The 27,642-nt window shown below is 48.8% G+C and overlaps 1 protein-coding gene across 3 annotated transcripts; it reads left to right on the plus strand.

Moving 5' to 3' along the window:
- Positions 1–1,333: 1,333 nt before the first annotated feature.
- On the plus strand, positions 1,334–26,474 carry HPS1 (HPS1, biogenesis of lysosomal organelles complex 3 subunit 1). Of its 3 annotated transcripts, XM_012803676.2 has the most exons (21): positions 1,334–1,391; positions 2,857–2,974; positions 4,264–4,485; positions 4,585–4,701; positions 9,346–9,483; positions 9,659–9,801; positions 10,954–11,062; positions 13,141–13,301; positions 13,878–13,977; positions 14,561–14,659; positions 14,756–14,825; positions 16,905–16,954; positions 18,310–18,474; positions 18,566–18,745; positions 19,954–20,015; positions 20,522–20,656; positions 20,739–20,804; positions 21,862–22,006; positions 23,940–24,053; positions 25,364–25,446; positions 25,772–26,474. In XM_012803676.2, exons 4-21 carry the CDS (start codon positions 4,585–4,587, stop codon positions 25,932–25,934), a joined length of 2,100 nt encoding a protein of 699 aa, XP_012659130.1. In that variant the 5' UTR covers positions 1,334–1,391; positions 2,857–2,974; positions 4,264–4,485; the 3' UTR covers positions 25,935–26,474. The 3 variants fall into 3 exon arrangements, with proteins under 3 accessions (XP_012659130.1, XP_023367500.1, XP_023367501.1); XM_023511732.1 differs by lacking the exons at positions 25,364–25,446; positions 25,772–26,474 and having other exon boundaries at positions 23,940–24,488; XM_023511733.1 differs by lacking the exons at positions 25,364–25,446; positions 25,772–26,474 and having other exon boundaries at positions 1,347–1,391; positions 2,866–2,974; positions 23,940–24,488.
- The last annotated feature ends 1,168 nt before the right edge of the window (positions 26,475–27,642 follow it).

A 27,642-nucleotide genomic window follows, 5' to 3' on the forward strand; every position in this document is an offset into this window, starting at 1 on the left:
GCCCAGAGCTAGTTGTCTTCATGTCCTGTGTGAGTCTTACAGAGACCCCTAGCAGTACCTTACCCCAGAACAGTTAATCTCTGGTTTGGGGAAGCCAACGAGCAGCTCTGATGAGATAGGCTGATGCCACAGAACTCTAGCTTGGGCAACAGAGTGAGACTCTGTCTCACAAACAAACAAACTAACTAAAAAATAACAAGCATTGATGAGGATGTGGAGAAGTCAGAACACTCATGCGTTGCTGTAGAGAAATGGCTAAGTAAATACTAGCCTATCCATTTGATGGAATTTGTTCAACCACTGAAATTCAAGTTTATGATGAGTTTAACACAATAGAGAAACAATGAGTGAAAAATCAATCTCAACTGTGGGCCGAGGAGAGAGATGCCTGTGATGGCTTTATGTGCTGTCAACACAAAGTTGGAAAAATTTGCGCTAATGTGAGCTGGGAGGTGTGAGTAGGTGGGGGAGGAGGAAGCGAGTGATGCCCAGTTAGACAGTACCCGGAATCTGGAGGTGGTGGTGGAGGCTCAATCCATATATCCCTGCGGCCATCCCCTAGTGGGCTGGGCTCAAAATTCCCAGATGGCACCAAGGTGTGCCTTGTGTGAGGATTTAGCCCTTGCATGATCTACATCAGCAGCCCCCATTCGCTACCCCAAATACTCATACAATTTTATAAATCTTGGAAAGCCAGGTTCAAGAAAAGCTAATGTGCACCTCACTTCCAAAATGGATTGAGAACCTTTATAAAGAAATGCCAGCCTTGGCACTCTGAGGCAACTGGACCCTTCTTCAGGCTGTGTCCCCTTCCCAGAAAGTCAGGGAAAGGAGACACAAATGGACAGCTCTCACCTCCAAACCGCAGTACAAGTATAGCCAGAAGTGAGAAAGAGCCCAGCGGGGAGGAGGAAACCTGGATTCTGATCCCAGTTCCTCCCCTGAGCAAATTATTTCCTCTCTCTGGGCCTCAGTTTCCTCTTCTGTAAAATGGGTATACATTGGGACCGTCCTGGTGCCTTGGCAGGGAATCACTTGAGCTAAGACTAGTGGAAGGGCCAAGCACAGTGCCAAACACATAGAGGGTGCCTATGACGGCCGTGTCGCGTCCCACAGTTTGGGCCGCGATGCCCTCCAAGTTTACAGGAGGCATGTGGCCACGGGACGGCTTGAGTTGGCGCTGGCCAGGCCAGGGTACTGAGCAAGTGCGCAGGCCTCAGCCAGCAGGGCCTCTGCCAGCCAGGGGCGGGGCTCGAACCCACGGACAGAAAGGAGACCAGCCCTCCCGGGGTGGGGGCGGTGTCCCGGGGGTCACGTGGTGCGGTCACGCGGTCGTTCCCGGAAGCGCGCCGAGCTCCAGCCCGGCCTGGCAGTGCGCGGGCTGCGATCTGGTACGTGGGATTCCCAAGCTGTGTTCTAGAGTTCTTGGGTGCCCCCTCCGTGGGCAGGGGGCGTCCTTCCGGAGCCCCGCGCAGCCCTCCCGGAAGTGGGCGGGGCCGTGGGGGTGGCCGGGAGCGGGCTTCTGCCAGCCGCGGGCGCCTGGCGGTGGGCGGGTCGCTTCCCCTCTCCGAGCCAAAGTTCTTGCAGCCGTGAAGTGGGGCGATGTCACGGATCAAACCCCTTTCCTAGGGTTGCGGTGAGGTTCGAGGGCAGGGGAGAGGTGGACATTTTGGTGTGAAACTGGACAGAAGCAGGGCAAACATGAAGGCTACTGTTGAGTGCGCACCCCTCGGTGGCGATGCTCTTCCCTCTCTTCGAGAACCGCCCTGCCTTCTGATCTGCGGGACAGGGGCTGGGAAAGCAGGACAGAAGGCCACAGAGGAAGTTCGCTGGGGACCCGGGGAGGGCCCAGGCTCCAGATGGTGACAGTAGGCTATGGGGTTTTTGTTCCCTCAGGTTGGCCCAGTGTGGTCTGGGGCTCCTTTTACCAGTAAATCCCCTTTGAGTTCCCTCTCTAGAGCAGGCCGGTGAGAACTCAGAAATCACAAAAGGACACCGGCCAGGTTATCTCTTCAACAGCCTTTGGGGGCAAAAAAGGGAACCTAATGTCTACTGAAAAGCATCCCCATGTTTCGGGAAATGTGGTGTAGGGTCAGTCGTGCAGGTGATAGGGTTGGTCTCAGGTTGCAGAAGATGCTGAACCCCTAACAGCCGGTGCTTGAGTTCCTAATTAAGTTTAGTGTGGTTCCTGCCTTTATCAAAATCTGAATGATTCTGGGACCAGTTTTCATGTATCCTGTTATTTGAAGGAGGTTAAGCTGGAAAATAATAGTCCACCCACATCTACATAGGACAACAGAGTTTGCTGAGGTTGTTCAGCACCTTGCCAGGTCACTCCTGTGACTTACTCTAATCCTGGAGTGGGAGTAGAGGGGATTGTGTCATCTTACTGCAGAAGTTTTAGGTTCAGGGAGGTTTAAGCAACTTGGCAAAGCCAAAACTAGGATCCGGTCCTGCTGCCTTTTCTGATAATGTTGTGGCACAGCTGTTGGTTCTGTCATTAGTGCATCAGTCCACGATACCTGCTGCTAAGCTTTTCTGGGACTGCTTCTTTGCTGGCATATGATGTGCCATGCTGCCTTCCATCAGTCACTTAGAGCAGGCTCCTGGGACTGCTCTGGAGCTCAGAGTGACCCACAGAGAAGTGAGTGCTCATAAGGAACAGAAGCAGGAATGAATGTGGGCACTTGCTCTGTGCTGTGTGGATGGCGGTGCTGGCTGGGTTCCTCATGCTCTCCGTCATGGGTGGGAGCTGAGCACACTGCATGGGTCCTGAACTCCATGCAGCCCTTATCCTCTCCCAGAAAGCAGAGCTAGCATGTCTCTGACCACTCTTACATCACACTTTCTGTTAAGCATTTGCAGAACTGAGGATGCTGTGGTGCTCTTTCCATGAGCTGGTCACCAAGTCTGTCTATTGCAGGCCTTCCTGATCCTCTGGCTGTATGGAGACTCCACTGTGCTGCTTACCAAGGTAGATGATCTTGCCCCACCTCGGACAGACAGGGAGTTCAGGCAGCACCCACCACCCTGGGGCTATGGGAGGCAGCAGAATGAGGCGAGCAGTAGATTGAGCACCTGGGCTCTCTCATTCCTGCCCCCTATCCCAGTTCTGTGTCCTGATATCTTTCATGCTGGTGCAGAGTGTTCTTCCGTCCTTGCATCTAGGTTGTCACTCAGGCCTGCTAGGTCACTTAGCTACAGCTCTTGAATTGGCCCCTTCCTCTACACTCTTCCAGTCCCATCAAGAAGTGATCACTTATTACCTCACAACAAGATGACCGGCCTCCATGACCTTGACCTCACCTGCCTACAGCCAGCCTGTCCACAGCCTGCCTTTCCCCAACCCACATATTTCCATCAAGCTGAGCCCATAAGCCCCCCTCTGCCTTGTCTCTCTGTGGGAAGTCCTGGAGCAGCCTCTTCAGGTCCACCTGCTCTGTTCCAACAACCTCTTCTCCATACCTGTGACTTTTCTTTTTCTGCCTTAGTGTTCACCAATATCCCTGTGCTGTTAGATATCCCCCCATTCGCCTATGAATACCTTGAGGCAGGTGCTCAGAGTTAGCTTTTGGGAGGAATTCACTAAGCACCACTAAGCTGGACACAGGGATCCCAAAGATGACAGAGCACAAGCCCCGGAGGTGCTGTGATCCTTCCAAGGAGGCTATACGGCCACTCATGTGAGAGTTAGGGCAGAGCTTCCTAATCACTGTTGTGCCGAGCATGTGTACCACATGATCACATCTGCGTCACACTCTGAGGCACACAAGAGAGCCCCTGCCTGAGGCCTCTCAGCTGCAAGCTGCTACCTGGAGCTCTGGCCTCACCTTGCTGTACCCAAGGGGCCAAGGCACAGTGCAGGAAGCTTTGTATTGAGAATCTGCCGTGGGTAATAGTAAACTGCATTTCTCATACAGCCAAGCACAGAGGGTGTGGGGGGAGGGGTGAAGTCAGGAAGGGCTAACAATACAGGTGGCCGTGGCCAAAGAAGCAACTGCTAAACAGGGGCAAGAAGGGACAGTGGACAGGGTCCTTAGGCAGCTCCATTTCTACCAAGAGCAGGGGGAGCTTTTGAATGGAATTTCTGTAATGCTGAGATAAACTCCATGTGGACTTTGAGACCCATCTCCTTGAGCTATTTTGTTCTTGAGGGAAGGATCTGGGCTGCCCAGAGCCTGGTCTCCAGCCTCCATTCCAGACCAGGCTCCCAGGCAGCTGGTTCCACGTCCAGAGCAAAAACGAGGTCCATTCCTTATGCAGTGTGGTTCCAGTAGGCCCCATGGTGGGTCTGATGCTGTGGTGAGAGGAGCTGAATAACAGGAAAGAACCTCAGCCTTGGCATCAGACAGTTCTGGATTCAGATCCCACCTCCCTCCAGCTGTGCCTGTGTCCTGATCTGTGGCGTCCTACTTTCTCGGTTATAAGGGTATAACGCGGTGACAGCAGGAAAGCCCTGGAAGTGGAGCCTGGTGTGCACAAAGGGTCAGTGAACGCTTGCTGTGGTTGGGATCCTCCTCATTACTCAGGCTCAGCTCATAGACATAGTGGCTGGGGTGACCTTGACTTGCTTCTCCCTGGCAGATGAAGTGTGTGTTGGTGGCCACTGAGGGTGCAGAGGTCCTCTTCTATTGGACAGACAAGGAGTTCGAAGAGAGTCTCCAGCTGAAGTTTGGGCAGTCAGAAAATGAGGAGGAAGAGGTGAGTATAGAGTGGGTGGTCTCAGAAGGGTGGGTGGCAGGGAACAGCACAGCAGAGCCTGTGTTCACTCCTCCTGGGCCAGCATGAGGGAGTAGCAGGGAGGTGTGCGTGGTCCACTGTCGTTCATACCTGGTCACCTGTCCTTGGAGGTCAGCCTCCTGATGCTCTAAGTGCAGTCTCCCCACCCCACCAGTGCTGACTGGACTAAATGAGGACAAGAGGAATTGAATTCTAATCACACCAGCAAAGAAACGTAGCGTCGTTAATTTCTCCACTTAAAAAGTTAAATATAGGCTTTGCATCCATTTTTTAAGCCACTCTATTAAGGTGTAACTGACATACCATGAACGGTGCTTATTTAAAGTGTACAGTGTGCTCTGACGTGTATAAACGCCTCTGATTCCATCACAATCAACAGAACAGGCATATCTACCACCCCAAAGGCATAAGCCCTTCTTCACCACCCCCACCCCATAGCAACCACAGATGTGCTTTCCAGCTGATAGATTAGCTTGTATGTTGTAGACTTTTCTATAAATGGAATTATACAGTATGTACTTGGGTTTAGTTTGGTTTTGGTTCGGCTGCTTTCAGCGTAGTTGTTGTTGATTCATCCATGTTGTCGCAGGCATCAGTAGTTCATTGATGGCAGTAATCTGTTGTATCAATATGCCATGATTTGTTTATTCGTTTACTGGTTGAGGGACATCTGAGTTGTTTGCGGTTTGGGCTATTACAGATAAAGCAGATTTTTGTACAAGTCTGTATATGGACACATGTTTTCATTTCTCATGGACAAATACTTAAGAGTAGACGGTCTGGATTGTGTAGGTGTGTGTTTAACTTTTAAAGGAACTCCACACATTTCCGTAGTGGTTTTGTAATTTTCCATCCCACCAGTACTAGTGTTTGAGAGTTGCAGTTCGTCCATATCCTCACTAACAGAGTCTTTTTAATTTTAGACATTCTAATGGATGTCTACTAGACTCTCATTGCATTTTAATTTTTATTTTATTAATGACTAATGATTTTGAGTAGCTTTTCATGTACTTATTTGTCACATTTTTTTCCTGTTTTTTGTTTGAGTTGATTGTTTCTTCTTACTATTCTCATTGAGTTTTGAGAGCTTTGAATATATTTTGGATTCACATCTTCCATCAGATAGATGTTTTTCAAATATTTTCTTCCAGTTTGTGGTTTTTCTTTGTATTCTCATAGTAGTATCTTTCAAAGAGCAGAAGTTTTTAATTTTTGACAACTCCAATTTATCCATTTTGCTTTTATGGATTAAGGTTTTAGTGTCATAGCTAAGTAACCTTGGCCAACCCAAAATCACAAAGAGTTTTTCCTATATATTCTTCTGGAAATTTATAGTTCTAAGTTTTACATGAGGTCTAATGATCTCCCTTGAATTTTTGTATATGATATAAGGTATGGATCAAAGTTTTTTTTGCATCTGGACATCCAATTTAACATTTTATTTGTTATTTCAGTTAAATATGAAGGTACAAATGATTAGGTTACATTGTTTAGCACTTAGGATAATTCAGAAATACTTGTCATTTTCACTTATGTAATTTCCATTCTACATTCTAAAAGAGTAATTTATTTTGGCAATTTTTCCAGATTAATTTTGGGCTAAAAAATTTTATTGGGGGATGTAATAGACTTCTTGATTTCTGCACTTACACCTCTTGTCCTTCTTGCTCTAATGGGCTGGGTCGTCTGGCCAGTGAATGAGCCAGTTCCACTTCAGCAGGGTAGTCACCATCAACATCCCCAAAATTATTGTCACGATCTTTAGGAGAAGACAGAGATATACCAGAGATTATAATAGACATGAACCTTATAGTGGTTTTATTTAAGCTAAAAAAATACCAGTGTGTGTTAGGCTCTTATTTTTTACCAACTAATACATACAGTTTTTAAATTAAGAATTTTTAGGTATTTCAATTTTAGGTGTTTTCTATTGTTTCAGTTAGATCAATTTAAAAGCAAACCATCTGTCAGTCTTTCTCTTCCTCTTCATTAAAAACCTAGTAAAGAAACAAATTCCTGATTTTTCAGTTCCAAAATGTCTAGTGTAAAGGGAAAAGTCTTTGGTGATGTACGTGCAGAGCCCTCAGGAGAGGGCCTGGCAGCCTTAGCAAAGGTAGACTGGTCATAGACATTTCCATCACCTACTCGATGCATGCTAGGGACACCCACAGATGCCCCTCTGTCATCCTTAAGCTAGCCGAGCTCCAGGGTGGCCAGGCGTAGCTGTGCAGGTTGTGCAAGGGTAGGGAGTGTGGGGCTGCCAGGGCTGTAGGCAGGGGCTGGGCTCAGGGGCTATACAGGGACAGGGATGGGGCCATGTGGGGGGTGGGACTGTGGGCTGTGTGGGGCCAGAGGCAAAAAAAGGAATCTCCCCCATAAGAAAAAGATTCTTTAAAGTTTTATTGTTTTATGTGCAACACCTTTTGGGGATCATATTAATAACGTAATTATAGGAAATTTGGAAATACAGAGAAATAGTTTTTAAATGACCTGTAATTCTACTTCCCAGATCTATTAATATTAGATTTTTGATATGCTTTCTTTGGATCTTTATCTTTTCTGTGTAGTTGAAATCACACCATATTTACAGTTTTAGTTCCTATTTTTTTTTCATTTGCCATTATATCAAGATCTTTCTTCCATTTTGTTGAATATTCTCAAAAGCATAATTGTTAACAGAAGCATCATATTCTAGTGTGTGAATAAATGCATCAATTATTTAACCATTTTCCCAATACTGGACATATATACTGCTCTAGTTTGCTATCCGTATTACTATGAGGAACATTTGTGCTTGAATGTTATCCCTTATCTGATTATTTCCTTAGGATAAGTTCCTAAAAATAGAAATATTGAGGCAAAAACCATTCTAAGATATCGTATCACTTTATAATTCCACCCCATAATATATGAGAATGCCCCTTCACACCCTACATACACCAAAAGTCTTCATCTCTCCTCACCAAAAAAAAAGAATATGTATATATATATTCTGTATCTTTACAGAATGGCACATGATCATACTGCCCCTAAGATGAGTAGCTACACAGAATCTGGATTTTTAAGTGACTTTTCTACTGATATAATTTTTTTTATAAAAGTTCAAGAAAGTAATGTGAATAATTTAACATTTACTCTTGCCTATATGGGGGATATTCCTTCAACAGATTTTAACTGATAACCCACCTGCACCAACCTATGGGGGTAAAGCAGTGAACTTAGCAACACCATTCCTGCTTTCACGGAACTTAGAGTCTAAGAAGGGACAGTGTACAGTGAACCAGATGGCAAGTAAATAGCATGAGTTCAGTAGTGGTAAATGGTCTGAAGAAGTCACCCAAGGCGTGAGATGGGGGTGGTTGAGTGGGGTGGTCCGAGGATGTCAGCAAAGGAGCCATCTGAGCTGGGACCAGAGGGTAAGAAGGACCCACCATGAAAGGCTGACTTGGAGACCACAGGAGCATGGCACAGTCCTCAGTTCCTGCATGTTGGCAGGAAAATAATGCCATGTCCTACTCATCTTTTAAATGCCACACATTACCATTGGCCAGGTGCCTATTTTTCTTGTCAGGGCAAGATCTTATTCAGCTGCTTGGAGATATCCCCAGCTCCAAGTTAAGACTCTGCAGCCGCCATATTTCATCCTTGCCTCCTGAAATCCACTCGGGGAAGGTCTGCTGTTTGCTTCCCTTTTTTAGTCCACTCTGACAAAATTCGAGTTGTTACCATTCCACTGGCTTTCTTCCATTTTATTCACAGATTTTCAACAAATTTGTCCAGTTCCCTTTGGTTTTTGTTTATGTGTTTTGTTCCTTCTTTTGGAGGGTGGAGAGAATGGATGGGGGAAACCTTATCAATGTAAATGCATACGTGTTATGGAAAATAGAAACAGAGCAGAAGCAAAAAGTACAGGAGAAAAATTACTCATAATCCTTCTATCCAGAAGTGATAACTATAGCAGTGTTCCCTTGCTTAGTATTTCTCAATCTGTTGGTTTCTTTTCCCATGCATTTTTAAATACAGAGCATTCATATAATTTTTTTTTATTACAACATTGTATCTGAGGAATTTTCCATGTCGCTGAAAATGTCCAACACTCTGAGTGGCTGTTGACTCTTCCATCATTTAGATGTACTGTAATTTATTTAGCTGTTTCTCTGGTAGTGGACCTTTATGTTTTTTTCCAGTTGTTTATAATAAATTGTGCAGTAGTGAACATCTTTGTACATGTGTCTTTGTCCTCCTCTCTGGTAATTTTCCTTAAGATAAATTCTCCAAAGCAGACTTGCAGCAAACAGTGGGGACTTTGGCATCTGGAGTGAACTTCCTTCTTTGGCCAGTTCTTGAGTCAGTACTCCGCACGTTCCCCTTTTGGAATGTAGCCTCCTTTGTAATGTTTCCCTCTAGATTCTGAGCCTGCACAGCACAGTTAGCTGGTAACCCTCCCCAGCCTTCCTAACCACAACCCAGGGTGTCTTTTTACCACTTTCCCAGGTATGTCTGGCCCTGTGGAACCCTCTATATCCAGGCCTGGGTCTTTTGTCTGTTCCTCTGTCCCTGGCGTCTGGCCCGCTCTAAGCAGTGTCCTTTTCTCCCCTGTTGTAGCTCCCCGCCCTGGAGGACCAGCTCAGCACCCTCCTTGCCCCGGTTGTCATCTCTTCCATGACAATGCTGGAGAAGCTCTCAGACACATACACCTGCTTCTCAACAGAAAATGACAACCACCTATATGTCCTTCATCTGGTGAGTATGCCCCTCTCCCTTCCACTCTCCCTTATCTTAGCCTCCTTTAGAAGGCAGAAGCTACATCTTATCCAGCTTCCTTGAGACCTGAGCTTACCTTACCTATCCACCAACGTCAGGGAAGGTAAAGGGAGGCCCCAGGGGCTGGCTGACATTGGCCTGGCTGTGCCTACAGTTTGGAGAGTGTCTGTTCATCGCCATCAATGGAGACCACACGGAGAGTGAGGGGGACCTTCGCCGGAAGCTGTGTGTGCTCAAGTACCTATTCGAGGTGCACTTTGGCCTGGTGACCGTGGACAGCCAGCTCATCCGAAAGGAGTAAGTCCTCGAAGCTGGTTCCCTCGTGTCCTCTCCTGAACATCCTCACTGGACCAGGCAGCAGGTGCCCTGCCTCTATAACGCTGCCTTTCCATGCTGTACCCTGGGTGGGGTCCCTTAGAGAAGCAGAGCTCAAAGTGCCCTTGAAGACATCTGATCCATCTCTCTCATTTTACATATGGAGAGACTAGGGGCATAGGATTTAAATAACTTGCCCAGGGATGTCCAGCTGCTCTGTGGCAGCGTCCAGCTAGGAGATCTGAGCTCAGGACTCTCAGCCCAGTGTTCTTACCATCCCCTCACATCAGTCTCTTGTCCTTACAAACCTGGTCTGAGCCAGTCCTCTCTGGCTTCTCAGAGGACCTTCAGACTTGCTCCAGAACAACACATGCCAACACACACTCATATGATCTTGGGAACGTTTTCTGAGGGGCAGCCCCCAAAACCTGTCTCTAGACTCACAGTAAAGAAATCAGGGAAAGAAAATGAAGGTTCATAGTATACGCTGAGCTAGGAAGCACCCCAGGAAAGAAACGTGGTTGAAATGCAGGCCCAGAAGCTAGGGTGGGGTCATCCCTGACTCTCCCACATACATTGCTTAAGAACTCTGGGTCTTCTGAATTTTGTAGTGATATGAGTAAGTGCCCATATGGAGGCACTTGTCAAATAAGCCAACATTGCATGAGTCATTTCAGCCCAGTGTGGTCACAGCTTCATTATGGCAGGTCATAGGTGCCGGTTACCCCTGCTGGCCAATGTAGGTCTCATCAGCATTTGAGATGGCTGTGGCCCCATGCATGGCTCTGGTGATAGACTAGAGTTTTCTGTCTCAGTGATCTGTAAGGATGTGAGAGGCATAGAAAACTCAGATACCATCCTGGCTCACTCTGGCTGGCTTTGTGTGATGTGTCTGTGTGGGAAGCAAGGTGCCCAGGTGCTGGCCTCTCGGCTTCATATTCACCCCAGCCTACCTCACAGCTAGGGTCCAGTTACAAACACAGCCTCATCTGTGCTGTGTGACTGTCCTAGTTATGTGGTCCTGTCACATGAGCTTACCCAACTCTGATGCTGAGCTGGGTCTGTGCTCTCTTGTTTGGGGTTAGGGAGACACTTTCTCATGGTCTCTCCCACTCTCTCTGGCTCTGCCCCCAGGCTGCGGCCCCCAGACCTGGAGCAGCGTGTCCGGGTGTGGGAACACTTCCAGAGCCTGCTGTGGACCTACAGCCGCCTACGTGAGCAGGAGCAGTGTTTCGCTGTGGAGGTGATTACTGGGTGTGGGAATCCTCAGGGCTCAGAGGTGTCAGATTGGGCAGGGGGCATCCAGCTTTAAGACCATATTTTGCCAATAAGAGTGAATGCACAAGCCAACCTCAAAACTCATGTATTCATAGAGTAATTTGTTCTGTCCACATGGTGAGTGGGGCTCTCTATGGGCCTCCCATAGCTAGATCCTGGATAACACAGACATTTAAATGTTTTGTGGTTCACTATAAATTGTAGAAATCTCTGAAGATAATCACTTCAACCCTGCTGTCTTTCCCCCTCAAAAATTATATTGAGCTGAAATTAGAATGGAAAGCGGTGGGGAAAAAAGCAGCACTAAAGACAAAATTGCCCTGAGTGCAAATGATACCAACACTAGAGCCACAAAATAGCCTCAGGCCAGCAGCAACATAGAGGAGCAGAACCTGCAGCTCTCGGTGAGGACCAGACCCAGGATGCTCACAGAGTCTTGATCAGTAGCACTCCCTGGCTCCCTGTGGAGGCAAATGCAAATTCTGTCTATATCAGTGCTTCTCATACTCCAGTATGCATCAGAATCATCTTTAGGGTTTGTTAAATACAAGTTACTGGGCCTCACTGTCAGAGTTTCTCAGTTAGTGAGTTTGGAATGGGGGCTCTAGAACTGGCATTTCTAGAAAGTTCCCAGGTGATATTGATTATGCTTGGTCCAAGAACCATCCTTTGAAAACCACTGCTTTGCAGGACATATTAAGATCAAACACATAGGAGCTCACAATTAAAGGTTAAATACACAAGAAAATAAACTACCATGAGTGAGAGTCAGGGGACTCAATCACCAAGGTTTAGATCCCAAGGGGCTTTATGTATTATTAGGTACAGAATAGAAAATAACTGAAATATATAGACTCACAAAAAGGAGCAAATTGCAAGAAACTCAAAAATGACCAGATAGATTTGTGAAAGAATTCATATACACATTTAAAAATGAAAACATAATTGTTAAAAACTCAAGGAGTGTATTAGATAGCAAATGAGACATAGCTAGAGAGAGAATTAGTAAACTAGAAAATAGATCTGAAGATAGTATTTCTCACACCTTCACTTATTCACTCATCCAGTAAACGTAAAGCACCTATCATATGCTAAGATGTGTGCCAGGCCCTATGAATACAGAGATGAATAAATAATAATCCCTGTTCCAGAGAAATCAGCCATACACAAAAAAATACAGTAAAGAGTCCTGAGTGCCATATTAGATTTCTCATCAAAAACCACAGTGGCATAAGAGATAGTTAATTCTTTCTGAGACATCAAGAAAGACTTCTTATAAGAGGTGACCTAATATAGTAAGATAAAATCCAAACTACTTCCCAAGCCTACCAGCCCCTGTAGGATCTGTTACTGTCTTTCTCACCCTAGCCTCATCTCATGCCTCTCTTGTCCTTACTAAGCACTGGTCGCATGGGACTCCTTTCCGTCTCAGGAATACTCTCTGTTTAGGTCTGTCTAGTATGGTAGTTATGAGCTACCTGTGGCTGTTAAACATTTGAAATATAGTTAGTCCAAATTGACTTATTCTATATATGTGAAATAAACACCAGGTTTTGGTAACTTAACACACAATTATATGTGAAAATTATACGAAGAGCTTGCCTTATATTTCAGTTGGACAACTTTGCTCCACATTTTCTTCCCGCCTCAGAGCTGTGACCTATGCTGTTTCCTGGCCTTACAATGTTCTTCCTCTCCTTTCTCTGGCAGGCTGTCCAGTTCTTTAGATATTTACTTAAAGGTCACTTCAGGGATTTTCTTTGGACATCCTATCCAAGTAGATCTCTTCTGTTTCTCTTCAGTACTGTACATTTTTTACTCAGCACTTAACTGTGATTGGCACTTACTTTGCCTTTCCTTGCATACTGTCTGCCTGTCCACCAGCATCTTATGACCAGACTTAGTCTTCCTGTTCCCAGGTATCTAGTCATGGTATGAGCTCAGTGGTTCTCATATTCCTGTGAACATACCCATGAGCCCAGGGCCTGCAGCAGGGGAGGGCAGCTGGTGACATGGCTTCCTCTTCCTGCCCACCCTGGTCAGGCTCTGGAACGGCTGATTCACCCCCAGCTCTGTGAGCTGTGCATCGAGGTGCTGGAGCGGCACGTTGTCCAGGCTATCAATGCCAGCCCCGAGCGGAGTGGCGAGGAGGCTCTGCATGCCTTCCTGCTTGTGCACTCCAAGCTGCTGGCCTTCTACTCCAGGTGAGTCCAAGGCTTCTGTCTATGGCACTCACAGGCCTCTGGCTCCCACCCTCCCCCCTTCCTTCTGAAAAGCACTGTCTCCCATGCCCGAAATTCCTGCCAGACCCCACTGCTCCAGGAAGCCTTGCCAGATTCAGTTCTTTGGGCTCTTTAGCTCACTCATCTCTCTGGATTATTTCTTCCTGGAATGCTATCTTAGAGTCTCCCTTTAGGAGAACTTCCTTTTATGATATTATTGGTCCCTGATGCTTACCTATTGATAAATAATTTTTTTTCCTTTTTTTTAATCAACCAAGTTTTATCTTAAAAATTGATGAGTTATTTTCTTTCAGTTTATAAAAATGGAAAGTGGAGATTGAAAATTAAATATTTCCTGTTACTTAAAAAAAATATATTGGTGAGTTAATTTTATCCATACCTTGCATTTCTCCAGAAAGGATTAAGTCTGGTGGCACATTTGCAAGTTCCTGGAGGGCGGGGCCAGGCTCCAGACTCCAGACTCCCTTAATCCACCTGCCCCTATCTGCTGCCCCCTGCCAAGTATGTTCTCACAGGCTGCCTCTCCTGTCTCTGCAGCCACAGCGCCAGCACTGTGCGCCCAGCAGACCTGCTCACCCTCATCCTCCTGGTTCAGGACCTCTACCCCAGCGAGAGCACAGCGGAGGACGAGGCTCAGGTCTCAGAAGGCTCTCCAGGCAGTGGGGGCCATTAGGGCTATCGCTCAGCAAACCTGTCTGGGGGGCGGTGGATGGGTTCCCCTGAGGATGCCATGTTTTTTAAATCACAATTCTTTCTGGGCATTAGGTCAGGCATGACTTTTTTCCTGCAGTTTTCAAATGTAAGGGGCATTCTGGAATGCACAAGGGCTAACAAGTTTTTTGGAGTCAGTCCTAGTTGGAAACGCAGCTTCACCGCTTAGCCTTGTGAGCTGGACACATACCTGCCCCTGTGAGCCTCATGGGGTAACAGGGGTCCTTGCTACCCGGGATTGTTGGCAGGGTGGAGTCCCACAGTGTTGGCCACCACCGTTGTTGTCGTCCATCAGTGGTAGTGGTGGTTTGGATATCCATGTGTTGGAATTTATGGAATTTTTAGTTTTTCGGAGAAAAAACAGACCATCTAGAATTGAAGAATCCCGAGGATGTCTAAGGACTATACACCCAGGCTGTGCACGGAGCAGGGTGCAGGGCTGTGAGACAGAGGATGCCGGGTGGGGGAGTGGGAGCAAACAGGTCTAACCAGCCCTTTCCCCATTGCAGCCTTCCCCTCGCAGGCCTCAGGGTAGCCACAACATCCCCATGCAGCAACCCTGGAGCCCTCAGCCCCCAGGCTCGTCCCAGGGCAGTTCTGCGGAGACGGTATGTGCTGTGTGCTGCCTGGAGGAGAGGGAGGATCTGCTTCTCCCTGTGGCCCAGCCCAGAAGGCCTCAGCCTGAGCACCTCTTCTCCTCCTAGGAGACAGACAGCTTCTCCCTGCCCGAGGAGTACTTCACACCAGCCCCTTCCCCTGGCCAGCAGAGCTCAGGTGAGGCCTGAGAATTGGGGAGGAGGCTGGAGGCAGAGGGGGGCTGGGGAATTGCCTCTGGATTCAGTGGATCGAAGGGATCAGTGGGTCCAACACTTCTAGAACACAGGAGAGTGTGTGCAGCTCGATGCCCTATCGTCCCTGCCCACTCAAGCTTAAACTCAAGGACTATTTCAAGGACTGTTAAAACCACTCACATGATCCCTAAAGCTTTTTATGACAAATTGATTTCATTTAAAAATTCTTCTGTATGTGTATTCTCGGCCTCATCTTTCTTTTTTATAATTAAGTAATCATTTGATTTCAAGTACCTTTTAAAATACAAATATTCAGTCTTTATACGTACCTGTTTTTCCAAAGAATGAACTTTGGAAAACAATGAACTATAACAATTCAAAATGTTGTTATCAAGAAATATAGGCAGCACTACCGAAAGAAGTAGATAAGCCAAGATCCGGACTGTCGCAGTCTCTGTGAATGAGCAGCATGGTCATCACGTTTCTCTCTGAAAGTTAGGTGAAGAGAAAGGGTCTGGTGCAGGGCTGGGGAACCTGCAGCCTTGGGGCCACATGTAGCCTGCTCCCTTGAGTGCAACCTTTTGATTGAACCCAAATTTATAGAGCAAATCCTTTTAAGAAGTGGATGTGCTCTATGAAGTTTGGATTGCTTGAGGGACCGCACTTGGGGATCTGGAGGGCTACATGGGCCTTGAGGCTGCAGGCTCCCCATCAAATGGCAGAAAACAGAAGGCCAGGGCCTAGTAGGAGAGACTTCTTGGGGACTGAGTTTGGAAAGGAATTAGTGTGTGGCTCTCAACCCTGGCTGCACATTGGAATCCAGGGCAGTGCCAGCCAGCCGGGACAAGTGTTAATACTAGCACATGTCCCCAGGTGGGTCCATGGTAAGAACCACTGCCATGTATAGATTTAGGTTAGAGCAGTCCTCTCACCACCAGCCATATGTTAGACTCAACTCGTCATCTTTAAAATCTACTGTTAAGCTGGGCCAGAACCAAGAGATTCTGACTTCATTGGTCTAAGCCTGGCTTGAAGGTTTTTAAAAGGTTCCTAAGTGATTTTCATGTGTAGACAAATATGAAAACCACTGGGTCATATGTTCTCAACTGTATAAGTCCTTGGACTGGCTGGGACCCTGGCTCCCCAGAGAGTGTGTGCCAGCCCATACATGTTTGCACACTTTTCCAGGGTTACTGGTTATTTGTATTTTAAAAAGTTCATAGCAATCTTCAGATTCTAAGCTTTCCATGAGCCCTGGGCATACTGAGAAATTCCACTTTTGGCTGCTCTCCAAAGTTCTCCTCTTCCCCCCTCTCCTTACTCATCAGAACGCTCCTTCCAGCCCCTTTCCTTCAGTTGTGGTTTTTTATGCCTTAGAACTGTAAGTAATGGTGTTCTACCAGGCACAGAACTCATAGCTTACAGCAGAAGTTGCACTCAGCCATTTGTAAGTCAGGTGTTTGAAATGTAGAAATGTTTCCCCAGAGAAACGTGATTATAAATGAGAGTTTATTTGTAGTGAAATCTAAGAGGTAATAGAATTATTGCAAGTATATAATATTTCAGGTTTGTGAGCTATGCTAGGAAGGAACTCTAGCTCAATTCCCAGCACACAGTAGGTGCTCAGTAAAGTTTTCTGGTTGAATGGGAGATTGGGGAAATGTGGATGGTGTGTGGCTGACTCCTAGGAAGGGGGAGGAATGGAGACTCCTAGGAATGCTGACTCCTAGGAATGGAGAGGGCAGGAACAAGATGGGGATCAAGAGGCCAACAGAGGGCTGCGGAGGAAATGCCCCACCACTGCTGAGTCTGTGCTCAGGAGCGCCATTCCTGCAGCTGGCTCTGGAGGAAACTCCTCTGCCCACACCCGGCCACTTCAGACCAGAGACTGCAGAGTTTGCCTTGTGCCTGCACCCTGGAAGAGGGGAGACACTGCTCCAGCCACACCACAGTACCTCTGCCCACTTGGCACTGCTTATGGGGCTGGGCCGCCTAAGTACCACCCTCATGCTGTTAGCTGTCATTTTCATTCTGTTGTTACAATATGACCTGTGGCCCACAGGTAGCACCATCTGGCTGGAAGCGGGTACTCCGCCCACTGACACATCCCAGGTGAGTTTCTCTTGACTCTGCTTGGGCACCAGCTAGTGACACTGTGAGTACTGGGGGCTCTATGAGTTTCACTCCCAGGGTGGCTCTGCACCAGCCTCGCCCTGCCCACCTCAGGGCTGGTCAATACAGAGCCTGTCCCTGTGCCAGAGCTCAGCCTCGGTGAGGATGATGCAAGGATGATCCTGCCCTGCCCTTCCCGGCCCCTACGTTTTGGGCCTCAGCTCCCGAAATCCCCAACTGCCCCACCCACCACTGTTCTTGGGAATGAAGGTCCAAGGCAATTTTGATGTGTTTTAAAAATAAGAATATAAACATATTGTAGAAAAATTGGGAAATGTAAAATACAGAAAAGAATAAAATTTACTCTCAATCCCTTCCTCAAAATGAGATTAACATCTTTGTTTCTGTCTCGACCTTTTTCCTATGATTTTATACATGTGCACACATGTATAACACACATACTACATGTCTGTGTACATACATGTATTTGTCCTTTTATCAAACTTGGATCTTTTTTTTTTTATTGAATGGTAACTATGTACATTAATGTACTTCTGGGGTACAGTGTGGGGTTTTCACATGCAATCCGAAATACTTCCATCAAACTGGTCAACACAGCCTTCATGTCATTTTCTCAGTTACTGTTTTAAAATGTTCACATTCTACTCTTAGAAAGATTCACTTGTACCCCTGTAAGATAAACCTCAGAAGTGATCCCTCCAAACCCCCTCCCTCCACCCATTCCCCCCTCCCTTCTCCCTCAAACTTGGATCTTAATGTGCTTCCTTATTCTTTTAATCATTTTCCCCATTTACTCAGCATTCTTCAATGGTATGGTTTTTAATAATCATTCAAGAGTCAATCTCATGTGTGTTACTATTTGTTTAGCAAATTCAAGAACAACCAATACGTTGTGTCCAAAGGATAGCATCTTGCTGATTTATTCATTTTGTGCCTTCTTTTCCCCAGCTTGGATGGCTGTCTGGATGTTCTAGGGGTGGCTGGAATGACAGGCACTTTAAACTTTCATTCCTCCATCTAGTTATAAGCAGAGGAGGCAGCCTCTTCCCGTTCCACCTGTGTGTATCTTTTCCTGCCCCATCCAGCTGCTGTGCCCCATCCCTACCTTCCAGCTTGGCCTCCAGGCCCAACCCCAGGGCAGAAAGGCCCAGGAAAGCTGAGAGAGGCAGCAGCAGAACTGGAGCTGCCAGGGGAGCTCCAACAGCATGCAGGGACTTAAGACCTAGGAGTTCCTGGAGCTCAGTTTTTGTTTCTCGTGGTCCACAGGTAGGGCAGCAGTGGGCAGCCTGTGCCCTCCCTGCTTACCTCCCGTCACAGTTTTCCTTCCTCTGCAGATATCGGAGGACACCCTCCAAGCTCTAGTGCTGCCTCCTGCTCCTCCTAGCCCCAGACGGATCTTCCTGGATGCCAGCATGAAGGACAGCTACTGCCCCCTGGTGCCGCACACCATGTACTGCCTGCCCCTGTGGCCGGGCATCAACATGGTGCTCCTGACCCGGGTACTAGAGCCTGCTTCCTGCCCCTGCATGCTCAGCCCAGAACAGCTCCTTGGGATGGTCCCACCCACTACCCTCTGCCTATTTCCCTCAGAGCCCCAGCACGCCCCTGGCGCTGACCCTGTACCAGCTACTAGACGGTTTCTCCCTGCTGGAGAAGAAGCTAAAGGAGGGCCCAGAGGCTGGGGGCACCCTAAGGTCCCTGCCTCTCCTAGGAGACCTACGCCAGAGGATGGACAAGTTTGTCAAGAATCGCAGTGGACAGGAGATTCAGGTGAGACCCAGAGCCTGGCCTAGTTGGTCTGGGAGGGGGAAAGGTGGGCAAGGAGCTGACAAGTCTGGGCCCCTGCACCTGCCCTACCATGGGTTTATGATTCTTGTTCTCCCTAGTGTGAAATGATAACAAAAGCACAGCAGCTCTTTAAGTTTTCAGAAACTTTTCGTGTATTTGGTGGAGCAAGAATTATAATTTCCATGTTTTAGGTGGGGAAACTGGTAATAAGCTGTAACTCAGCTCATGAACGGTAGAGCCAGAGCCCAGCTTAGTGATTTGGTATAGGCCAGTGATCTGCCCATCGTGGGGCATCCCCTGCAGTGTGGCCAGGACATCTGGGCACCAGGGGCCACATGGAGAAGTGCAGGACAGCCCCAGCCCATCCCCAGGGAGCTGAGACTGAGAGATGTGGCACAGTGTGTAAGCCTTAGGAGCAGCATGTCCCAACACAGTCCACACAAGGCTTAGACAGAGCTTCACAGCGTGTCCCAACAGTCGACATGGGGCCTAGATGGAGCTTCACAGCATGTCCCGACACAGTTCACACAGGGCTTAGACTGAGCTTCACAGCGTGTCCCAACACAGTCCACACAGGGCTTAGACGGAGCTTCACAGCATGTCCTGACAGTCGACACCGGGGTCTAGACGGAGCTTCACAGCGTGTCTTGACATAGTCCACACAGGGTCTATACAGAGCTTCACAGCTAGTCCTGACAGAGTCCACACAGGGCCTAGATGGATCTTCACAGCATGTCCCAACACAGTCTACATGGGTCTTAGTCTGAGTCCACATGGGTCCTAGATGGATCTTCACAACATGTCCTAACACAGTCCACATGGGTCTTAGAGCTTCTAGGGAGGCAGGAACCACTGGGCTGAGGCTGTACACGCAGCAGGCTGTGGATGGGTCTGTGTGAGGAGCTGTGTTATCTGAAGATAGCAAGATTGGAGGAGGCAAAGCAGTGACAGAGGCCCCGGACCACCCATCTTAGTGGAGTCAGAAGGCAGTGCAGCATTCGGCAGGGCCTCCAGTCACCAGACAAGCCTCCCTGTAAGAATGCCAGTGCCAAGTTCATGTCCTCTATGGAGAGCAGCCCATGCCCTCCCCAGGCCACTGCAGTGGCCATTCTGCACGCAGAGCAGCCCCTGTCCTACAGGAGCACAGAGGACAATGCATGGAGCAGACCTGCAATCTGTCGTCCTTACAGAGTACCTGGCTGGAATTTAAGACCAAGGCCTTCTCTAAAAGTGAGCCAGGATCCTCCTGGGAGTAAGTGGTGGGCCCTGAGGATAAAGGGTGAGTCGTGAGGGTGTGGTGGGGGCTATTTCCAAAGAGACCACAAGTCCCCCAGGCCAAGAGGGAGAGAAAGCTCAGGAAGGAGCTTCTGAATAAAAGGAACGTTCTGAGGACACTGAGAGGCCAGCCCATGATGGGGTGGGAAGGTGTCAGGAACTGGAGAGTGAGGATTCCCCCTGGGGCAGCCCTCAGCCCGGCCCCGCTACAGCACTGATTAGTGCCACCTTGAGCAAGTCACTGACCTTCATTTATCAGCAAAATAATTTCAAGCATGAAGATTTCATCCCACATACATGAGCACCGTAAGGGGAGGTGGGAGGCTGCTTTCAGGCAGCATGATCAGCTGTGGCCCACACAGGGTGAGGGGCTCCCTTAGGCCTGCATGTCTGTTCTGGGTGCAGGCATGGGGTGCCCCAAACGGGGCAAGGGGAGTCCTTGGGGTCCCTTCTGCTGTGATGCCCTCATCTCCTGGTACCCAGGCTGCTCCAGGCATGTGGGAAGGTGAAGCGGCAGCTGTGCGCCATCTACCGTCTGAGCTTCCTGACCATGGCCCCAGGCCGGGGAGGCCCATACCTGCCCCAGCACCTGCAGGACCAAGCCCAGAAGCTCATGCAGTGAGTGCATTGGGGGCCCCTGGATCTCCCAAGTGAGCAGGAATGTGGGCAAACACCTCCCAGCAGCTGCTTCCTTCTGTAGGGAGAAGCTACTGGACTGGAAGGACTTCCTGTTGGTGAAGAGTAGGCGGAACGTCACCATGGTGTCATATCCTGGTGTCCAAGCCCTGCCCTGTAAGCCTCTGGGGTCCACTGTGCCCTCCCCTGCTCACTGGGAGGACTGTGGGCCCTGGGGAGGAAAGATGAATATTCCACCACCTCAGCTGCTTTTCTCTTGTGGAGAGTAGGTGTCCATAAGAAGTTAGTATGCCTGTGTCTCGTCCATGGGAACACTTCACGCTGGTTTAGAAATTCTTGCTGACCCAAAGTTAATTCACAAAAGCCTTAAAGATCCTGGATGTCAGCATTGCCATCTGGCAGAAAGATAATGGGTATCTCGCAAGGGGCAGGGAGGGGCTGGGGCTCCTGTTGTCTGCTTGGTTCGAGGGGGCCATGTTCTCAGATCATCGCAGTGCCTGGCAGTGTGGAAAGGCTCTGAGAAGGCCTGCAGTAAATGTTTTTCTCTGTTTCAAAAACCATCTCTAAGATTCATTTGACTCTTTTAATTATGGAACATTAGTTTTATTGAATACTGATTTTCCTTGGAACTTTATATAGAGAGGATTTTCTTGTATTAAAATACCTAAAGTGTCGGCCTCCCTCCCTTGAATCTTTGATCTTCCTTAGGCAGGTAAAAGGCATGCCAGGGGGGCCTCTTTAGCCACCTGCCCTTCCCTGGGTATCTGTTCCCCTCAAATGGGAGTCTTCCATTCTCCCTAGGTCAAGTGTAGACATTAACAGATGATAGCAAGTTGGGTAGGCTGGGCGCTCAATGGGGCTCGCTCATCAGCATGGGCTCTGCTCATACTGCAGCCTCACAGTGGGTCTGACTCAAGCTCTTTCCTCATGAAAACGATCAGCTGTGAAGATACCATGTTCCTGCGGGACCAGAACTGTCCATGTTAAATGTGCAGATGTCAAAAGTCTTAGAACTTCCCAAAGCTGGGGCATTGGGAGGTAGCCAGAGACCTGGGGCTGTGGGCATACCAAGGGCTTGCCCGAAGTGGGAGCCAGGGAGGAAAGACAGACGCAGCCCTCCCCACACCAGTGCTGGGCAGAGCTGGAAGCTGGGTTCTGGCTTTTAAGCACCTTAACTCAGACCTCACCTACCTGGAAGACTTCCCAGGCTTGGTGCACTTCATCTACGTAGACCGCACAACTGGGCAGATGGTGGCTCCGTCCCTTAGCAGCAGTGAAAAGACTTCATCAGAGTTGGGCAAGGGGCCCCTGGCTGCCTTCATCAAAACCAAGGTAAACATTTCCTGGCCCTGGGCACTCCTCACCACCCACTGAATGGGGTGTGCTGAGATCTGCTCCTCAGTCCCCTGGGCTCCGGGGAGTCTCTGACGGCCCTGCCACACCTCCCAGACTCCGTCAGCATCTGGTGCCAGGCTCCTCAGGAGCAGCAGCTCGTCTTGAGGGTCCTAGGACCCTGAGCTAGGTGGTCAACCCCTCCAGCGGTGCCCCATGTGCCTGGGCAGCCGGTCAGAGGAGGAAATGGCTGTGCCGGCGTAAATACTAATAAATGTTCAACTAGTATTTATTAAGTTGGAAAGAGCTGCAAGGTAAATCAGGCATCAAAATTTAAAACTAGGTGGTTTCTACTAAGGAAACATTCTCTGGAAGTTCTTTTATTTCCCTGACTTAGCTGATTCTTCATAGCAAGCGTTTACTTTTGGTGAAGGAAGAGGGAGGGCCTCTGTCAATTTCTAATATACATGGTGTTTTTGGTCCAGATATAATATATCTGAATGTTTAAAACAAGATGGTGATGGAAGCGCATGCTGGAAGCCCAGCCCCACCTCCTATTAGCCATGTGGCCTTGGGTGTTAGTCAAAACTTCAGTTTCCTCATCTATAAAAGGAGACAGTGATACTATTTACATCATGGGATTATTGCAAAGATAACATGATGCATGTAAAATATTTAATGCACTATGTGACACAAAATATAGATACTGCAATTCATTGAGCATTTACTGGTCCATCATCATCATCATCTTCTGCATCCTTATTTCCTGGTAGGTTTTCCTGGTACATTTCTTTTCGTTGTTTCTCTGTGCAGTCCGTTGCAGTTGAGATCACCGTGTGCAGTTGTGTTTACCACATTTTCACTTCACATTATATCAGACGCATTTCCTCATGCCATTAATTCTTTATAAACACAATTTTTAGCAACTCCACCATGTGAATCTAGCATAATTTACTTAACCATTTCCCCAACGTTTGAACATTAGGATGCTTCCAGGCTCTCGCTGTTATAAATAATTCCACAGTACACCCCTTTTGTGCATACATCTGTGTTCTCTTCTCTGATTATTTCTGCAATATGGATTCCCAGAAACGGAATTACTATGTCAGATGGGGGGAATGTTTTTAAGGTTATTGATGCATGTTGTCAAATTGCTTTTTAATCCATGTGTTTGCAGATTTAAGTAGATACTAGATTGTGACAGGTTTGGAGTGGATTGAGTATCCCTTCTACCAAGGCTTTAGGTGAGAGTGCTCACCAGGGCTCTTCCCAGCCCTGGGAGGTGGGGAGCCGACCATCCCCGCTGCCTGCCTTCTCAAGCAGCGTTGATGACGGTCCCTGCATTTGGCAGAACACCCCTGAAAAGAGCTCAAGCATGTGACCCCATGGGTCCTGTGTTTTCATCTGACCTTTGATGAGCCTGGGTTTGGACTTTACCCCAGAGCAGAGGCCATGCCTGGCTCGGGTGCTCTGCACAGTTGAACACACTTCCCCAGCACCTTCCTAACTTGGGCCTATGCCATTGGTACCCTGCCCTGCAGGGCACTGAGAGACCCTAGACAGAGGAGGGCCAGACCTCATCACCTACTGTGTTAATTAACAACATCCCTGGCTATTTTCTGAACTGAACGATCAGTTTTCTGACTTATGGCATATGTGTATAGTAGTAAAGTTATACAAAGTGGTTTTATGTATATCTTGTCCTCACCGTGACTGGAGGGATGATCCATCCTTCCAGTATTGATAGGATGCAGTGATATGATATGTTACTGAGCCTTCTGCTCCATCCCAAAGCAGTGCCCTGGGCCCTGGCAGGGCAGTGAGGGGAGGGAGGGGAAGGAGTGCTCCTGCCCTCCGAGAGCTCTCAGCCCATGCTTTGCCTCCTCCCAGGGGTGGGATGGCACTCAGGCCAGCTGTTCTCTCCTGTCTGCAGGTGTGGTCCCTGATCCGGCTGGCACGCAGGTACCTGCAGAAGGGCTATACCACGCTGTTGTTCCAAGAGGGTGACTTCTATTGCTCCTACTTCCTGTGGTTCGAGAATGACATGGTGGGTGTGGCCAGGTCCCTGGGACAGGAACGTCTGGAAACACTTTCCATCCCTGTAACCCCTGGATTCCTTTCTTCTGAATCGTGTTCAGTCTGTCTCCCTCCTTCCCTTCTTGCCCATGGTAGAACGGCAGGTAAGCACTGCGGTTGGGGCCCAGGAGTCAGAGGTCACATCTTTTCCAGGGGCATTTATCTTTGCTTTGTAATCCTTCCCTCCGGCTGTCAAACTCTCGCCATTGTTCACCCAGTGTCCAAGCACGCATGTGAGCACATAGATGCCTGCCTTCCTGCACATTGCACATTGCACACATCAGCCAAGTGTCATTTCCAGATGCACAGGGTGACATTGACAGTGTGGCTGGGGTCTCTGCCTCGGGGCCCTGGTCTCCTCTAGACCCCCCTGTCACTGCAGCATGAGCACAGGTGATGGGGATTTACTGTCAACCGCCAGCTGCTGGTCACTTCCCTCCTCCTTTCTCTCTCTCTCCTTTCCTCTGCTTTCCTTCTCTTTCTGGTTTTCATCCCACTTGTCACCTTTACTCATTATTCCAGCTCTCTGAGAAGTTCCTTCTGCCCTTCATACTCTGGTCTCCTGGTCCTATTCACCTCTCCCACTCCTGCTCCCTGCCCACTGAGGGTGCCAGCCTGCCTTTCTGTAGTGCAGGGTAGTTATTGGGACCTTTCATGCATGTCTGTCAGCTCTCACAGCCGCGTGCACTTGGAGCAGGAATCATTGACCCTTTTTGTAGATGGAGATACTGATGCTCTAGAGATGACACACTATGGCCAGGGCCACAGCTCATGAGGAATGAAACCAGGGCCTGAGCTCAGCTCTCATGACCTGCAGGCTCCCATCTTCCCCCTGTGCCCCAGAAGTGTCCAAGTTGTATGTCGATGCCTGATTGTGCCTGGTTCATAGAACTTAATTCCTGTCCCCACCTCTTCTAACAGGAATCCCATTTCTTTCAAAGCAGACCCGTGGGCCTTTTGATAATGCTTTCCTCCTTGAGGGCCCACATGATGCCCGTGTTCCCCCGATGTGCTCACTGTGGGTCCAGACACGCTCACTGATGATAGTGAGAGCTCGTAAATGCCAGGCCCTGCACTGGAGATTTCTGTGTGGTATCTCTAGTTTACAATGAGATTGTTGTTATTCCCATTTCACACGTGACAAAACGGCTAAAAAGGTCCACTTGTTTTCCGAAGCACCTAGCACACACACAGCAGGGCTGAGCAAGCCTCTAACCTGGTGTGTCTTAACTTGAGCTGGGTTCTTCCCCCCACACCCACCAACCTGTCCTCCCTCCCCAGGGGTATAAGCTCCAGATAATCGAGGTGCCTGTCCTCTCTGATGACTCAGTGCCCATCGGCATGCTGGGAGGAGACTACTACAGGTGACCTGGCTTGGGAGGCTGTCAGGGAGGGCCGTGCACCAGATACAGGTGATGAAGGGGGCCCTCCTCCTTCAGGAACGCCCACCCCAATGGAGTGGTGTCCAGTGGGGGAGGCGACAAGTATAGGGCACACTCATGTTCCCCTCATATCCTGCTCACTCAGTTTGGCAGCATGGGGAGATGTGTGCTGAGCCCCACAGCTGGTCAGTGAGGAGGAGGTGGAGATGTCACTGCTGGGAGCGGGGACCTGGTGACGTTTGCCTGTGAGGGGCTGGGAGACGGGTGTGCGGCCTTGCTCCTAAAGCCCGCATTGTTTCCTCCCCAGAAAGCTCCTGCGCTACTACAGCAAGAGCCGCCCAGGCGAGGCGGTCAGGTGCTATGAGCTGCTGGCCCTGCACCTGTCAGTCATCCCCACGGACCTGCTTGTGCAGCAGGCCAGCCAGCTGGCCCGGCGCCTCTGGGAAGCCTCCCGCATCCCGCTGCTCTAGGCCAGGGTGTCTGCCAGGGCACCTCATTCCCTACCCACTTGCCAACATTGCCCATGGCAAGAGCCTCCTCCTGAGGATGGGCAGAGCCCTCAGGCAGCCCAGGCCTCCTGAACTCCACCAAGACCGCCCTCCATGTGGGATTCTGAGCCCCTCAATCCTTCCCTCCGGAGGGAGAGGGAGGCCAAGGGTTCTCAGAACTGCGGTGGCTGTCAGCTTAGAGCTGGCAAGGGCTCCTTTGCCAGAGCTTCTCCCCGCCCCCCTCCCCAGGGCCTATGGCTGTCTGAAGAAATCCCTTTCTGCTGTCATCTGAGTGGGGGAAGCTCACTGGGCAAGCCATTTCCTACCCTAGGTCAAAGGTATTCCTTTCGCTGGTATGAATTCCAGCTCTGCCACCTTCTCTCTGTGGCCCTGGCAAGTTTCTCAGACTCTAACCCTCTTCCTCACATGTAGAGTGGTAACACCTTCCTCTCAGGGTGGGTCTGAGGATCGCTGAACACATGGCAGGTGCTCAATAAATGGTGGTTATTGTTGTCATTCAAACCCAGCGTGCTGTGCTTCTGGGCCCTTGCTAAGTCCTGGCACCTTGATAGCCCTGCCACCCACCCCACCTGGTATCTGCCCTCAGGCTGGAGTTCCTGAGCTCCAGGACCTGGCCCTGAGATCCAGATTTACTTGGTCAGCTGGAGCTCAGGCTTTGATGGTTTTAGAAGCTTTCCAGGCAATCTGCTGTGCCCTGATTGAGAACTGCTGCCTGGTGGGTATAGCCCCTCTCTTCTATCCAAGATGTTTCTACCCCAGAATGGATGCAAGGACAAGAGACCCTCAGAACACTGGGAGTGGGGAGTGTCTGCTCCTCTTGGGCCAAGAGGTCTATGCAGGGCCAGAGAGAAGTGACACAGAAATCAGCATCCACTACAGCAAAGGAACAAACCCACCTTCAGTGTTTTCAGTCGAAATTGAGCTGAAATTCATGCAAGGAAAACTTGTATTCCCCTTGCAGGAAACAGCTGGGGGAGAACAGAGGTGCCGAGGCAGCTGGAACCGCACCTTGGGCTGAAGTCCTTAGAAGGCAACCTCAAGGAGATGTCTCCTGAAAGGACCACACCTGTGTTCCTCCTTAAGATCAGGATTTTATGGATGGAATTAAGAAAAATGTTGCCTGTGGAAAATACAGAAGAGCACAAAGGAAAAAGGCCAAATCTGAAGGCCACCACTGTTCAGGACACCCACTTTTGTCACCTCACATTTTCCCTTAATTTTTAGCAGCTGCATGATTTGATGTGTATAGTTTAACCAATCTCCCTGATTTTTCTATATGATATGGGAGTTACTACAAAAGTTTTGAGATACACGAAAATCAAGAAATATGAAATCCATGCAGACAGAAAGGAACTTGCATGGGTGAATCAGAAAGGACGCTGTCCACTGTGTTTCTTGGAAGTGGAATAATGGACCATTACACAGTCTGCATCAAAACTGTCATAGTGAGCTACGTAAATACCCGTGGGGCAAATGTCCTGAATCAGATTTAGCAGGCAGAGTCCCATGGGGCTTAAACCTTCCAGGCTGTGTGGAGAGTTGAGAGTAGAGGGGTGCTCATCCCTCTTACTCAGAATCATCTTTTCTACATATTGTCCCAATTTTGAGATGCATTTCTAATAGCAGGTTTCTGTAACACTGACAGATGTCAGAGCAGCGCAGAAATCCT

Source organism: Otolemur garnettii, unplaced genomic scaffold (genome assembly GCF_000181295.1).
Source record: "Otolemur garnettii isolate 467f Iridium unplaced genomic scaffold, OtoGar3 scaffold00021, whole genome shotgun sequence".
In the NCBI taxonomy this organism is placed as follows: domain Eukaryota; kingdom Metazoa; phylum Chordata; class Mammalia; order Primates; family Galagidae; genus Otolemur; species Otolemur garnettii.

What these genes read in the sequence shown, in the direction of transcription:
- HPS1 (XM_023511732.1), top strand. Translation starts at nt 4,585, where the DNA reads ATGAAGTGTGTGTTGGTGGCCACTGAGGGTGCAGAGGTCCTCTTCTAT. An exon ending in CTGCTGGCCTTCTACTCCAG is followed by an intron (nt 13,302 to 13,877) that starts GTGAGTCCAAGG and finishes CTGTCTCTGCAG; the next exon opens with CCACAGCGCCAGCACTGTGC. An exon ending in ACATGGTGCTCCTGACCCGG is followed by an intron (nt 18,475 to 18,565) that starts GTACTAGAGCCT and finishes TATTTCCCTCAG; the next exon opens with AGCCCCAGCACGCCCCTGGC.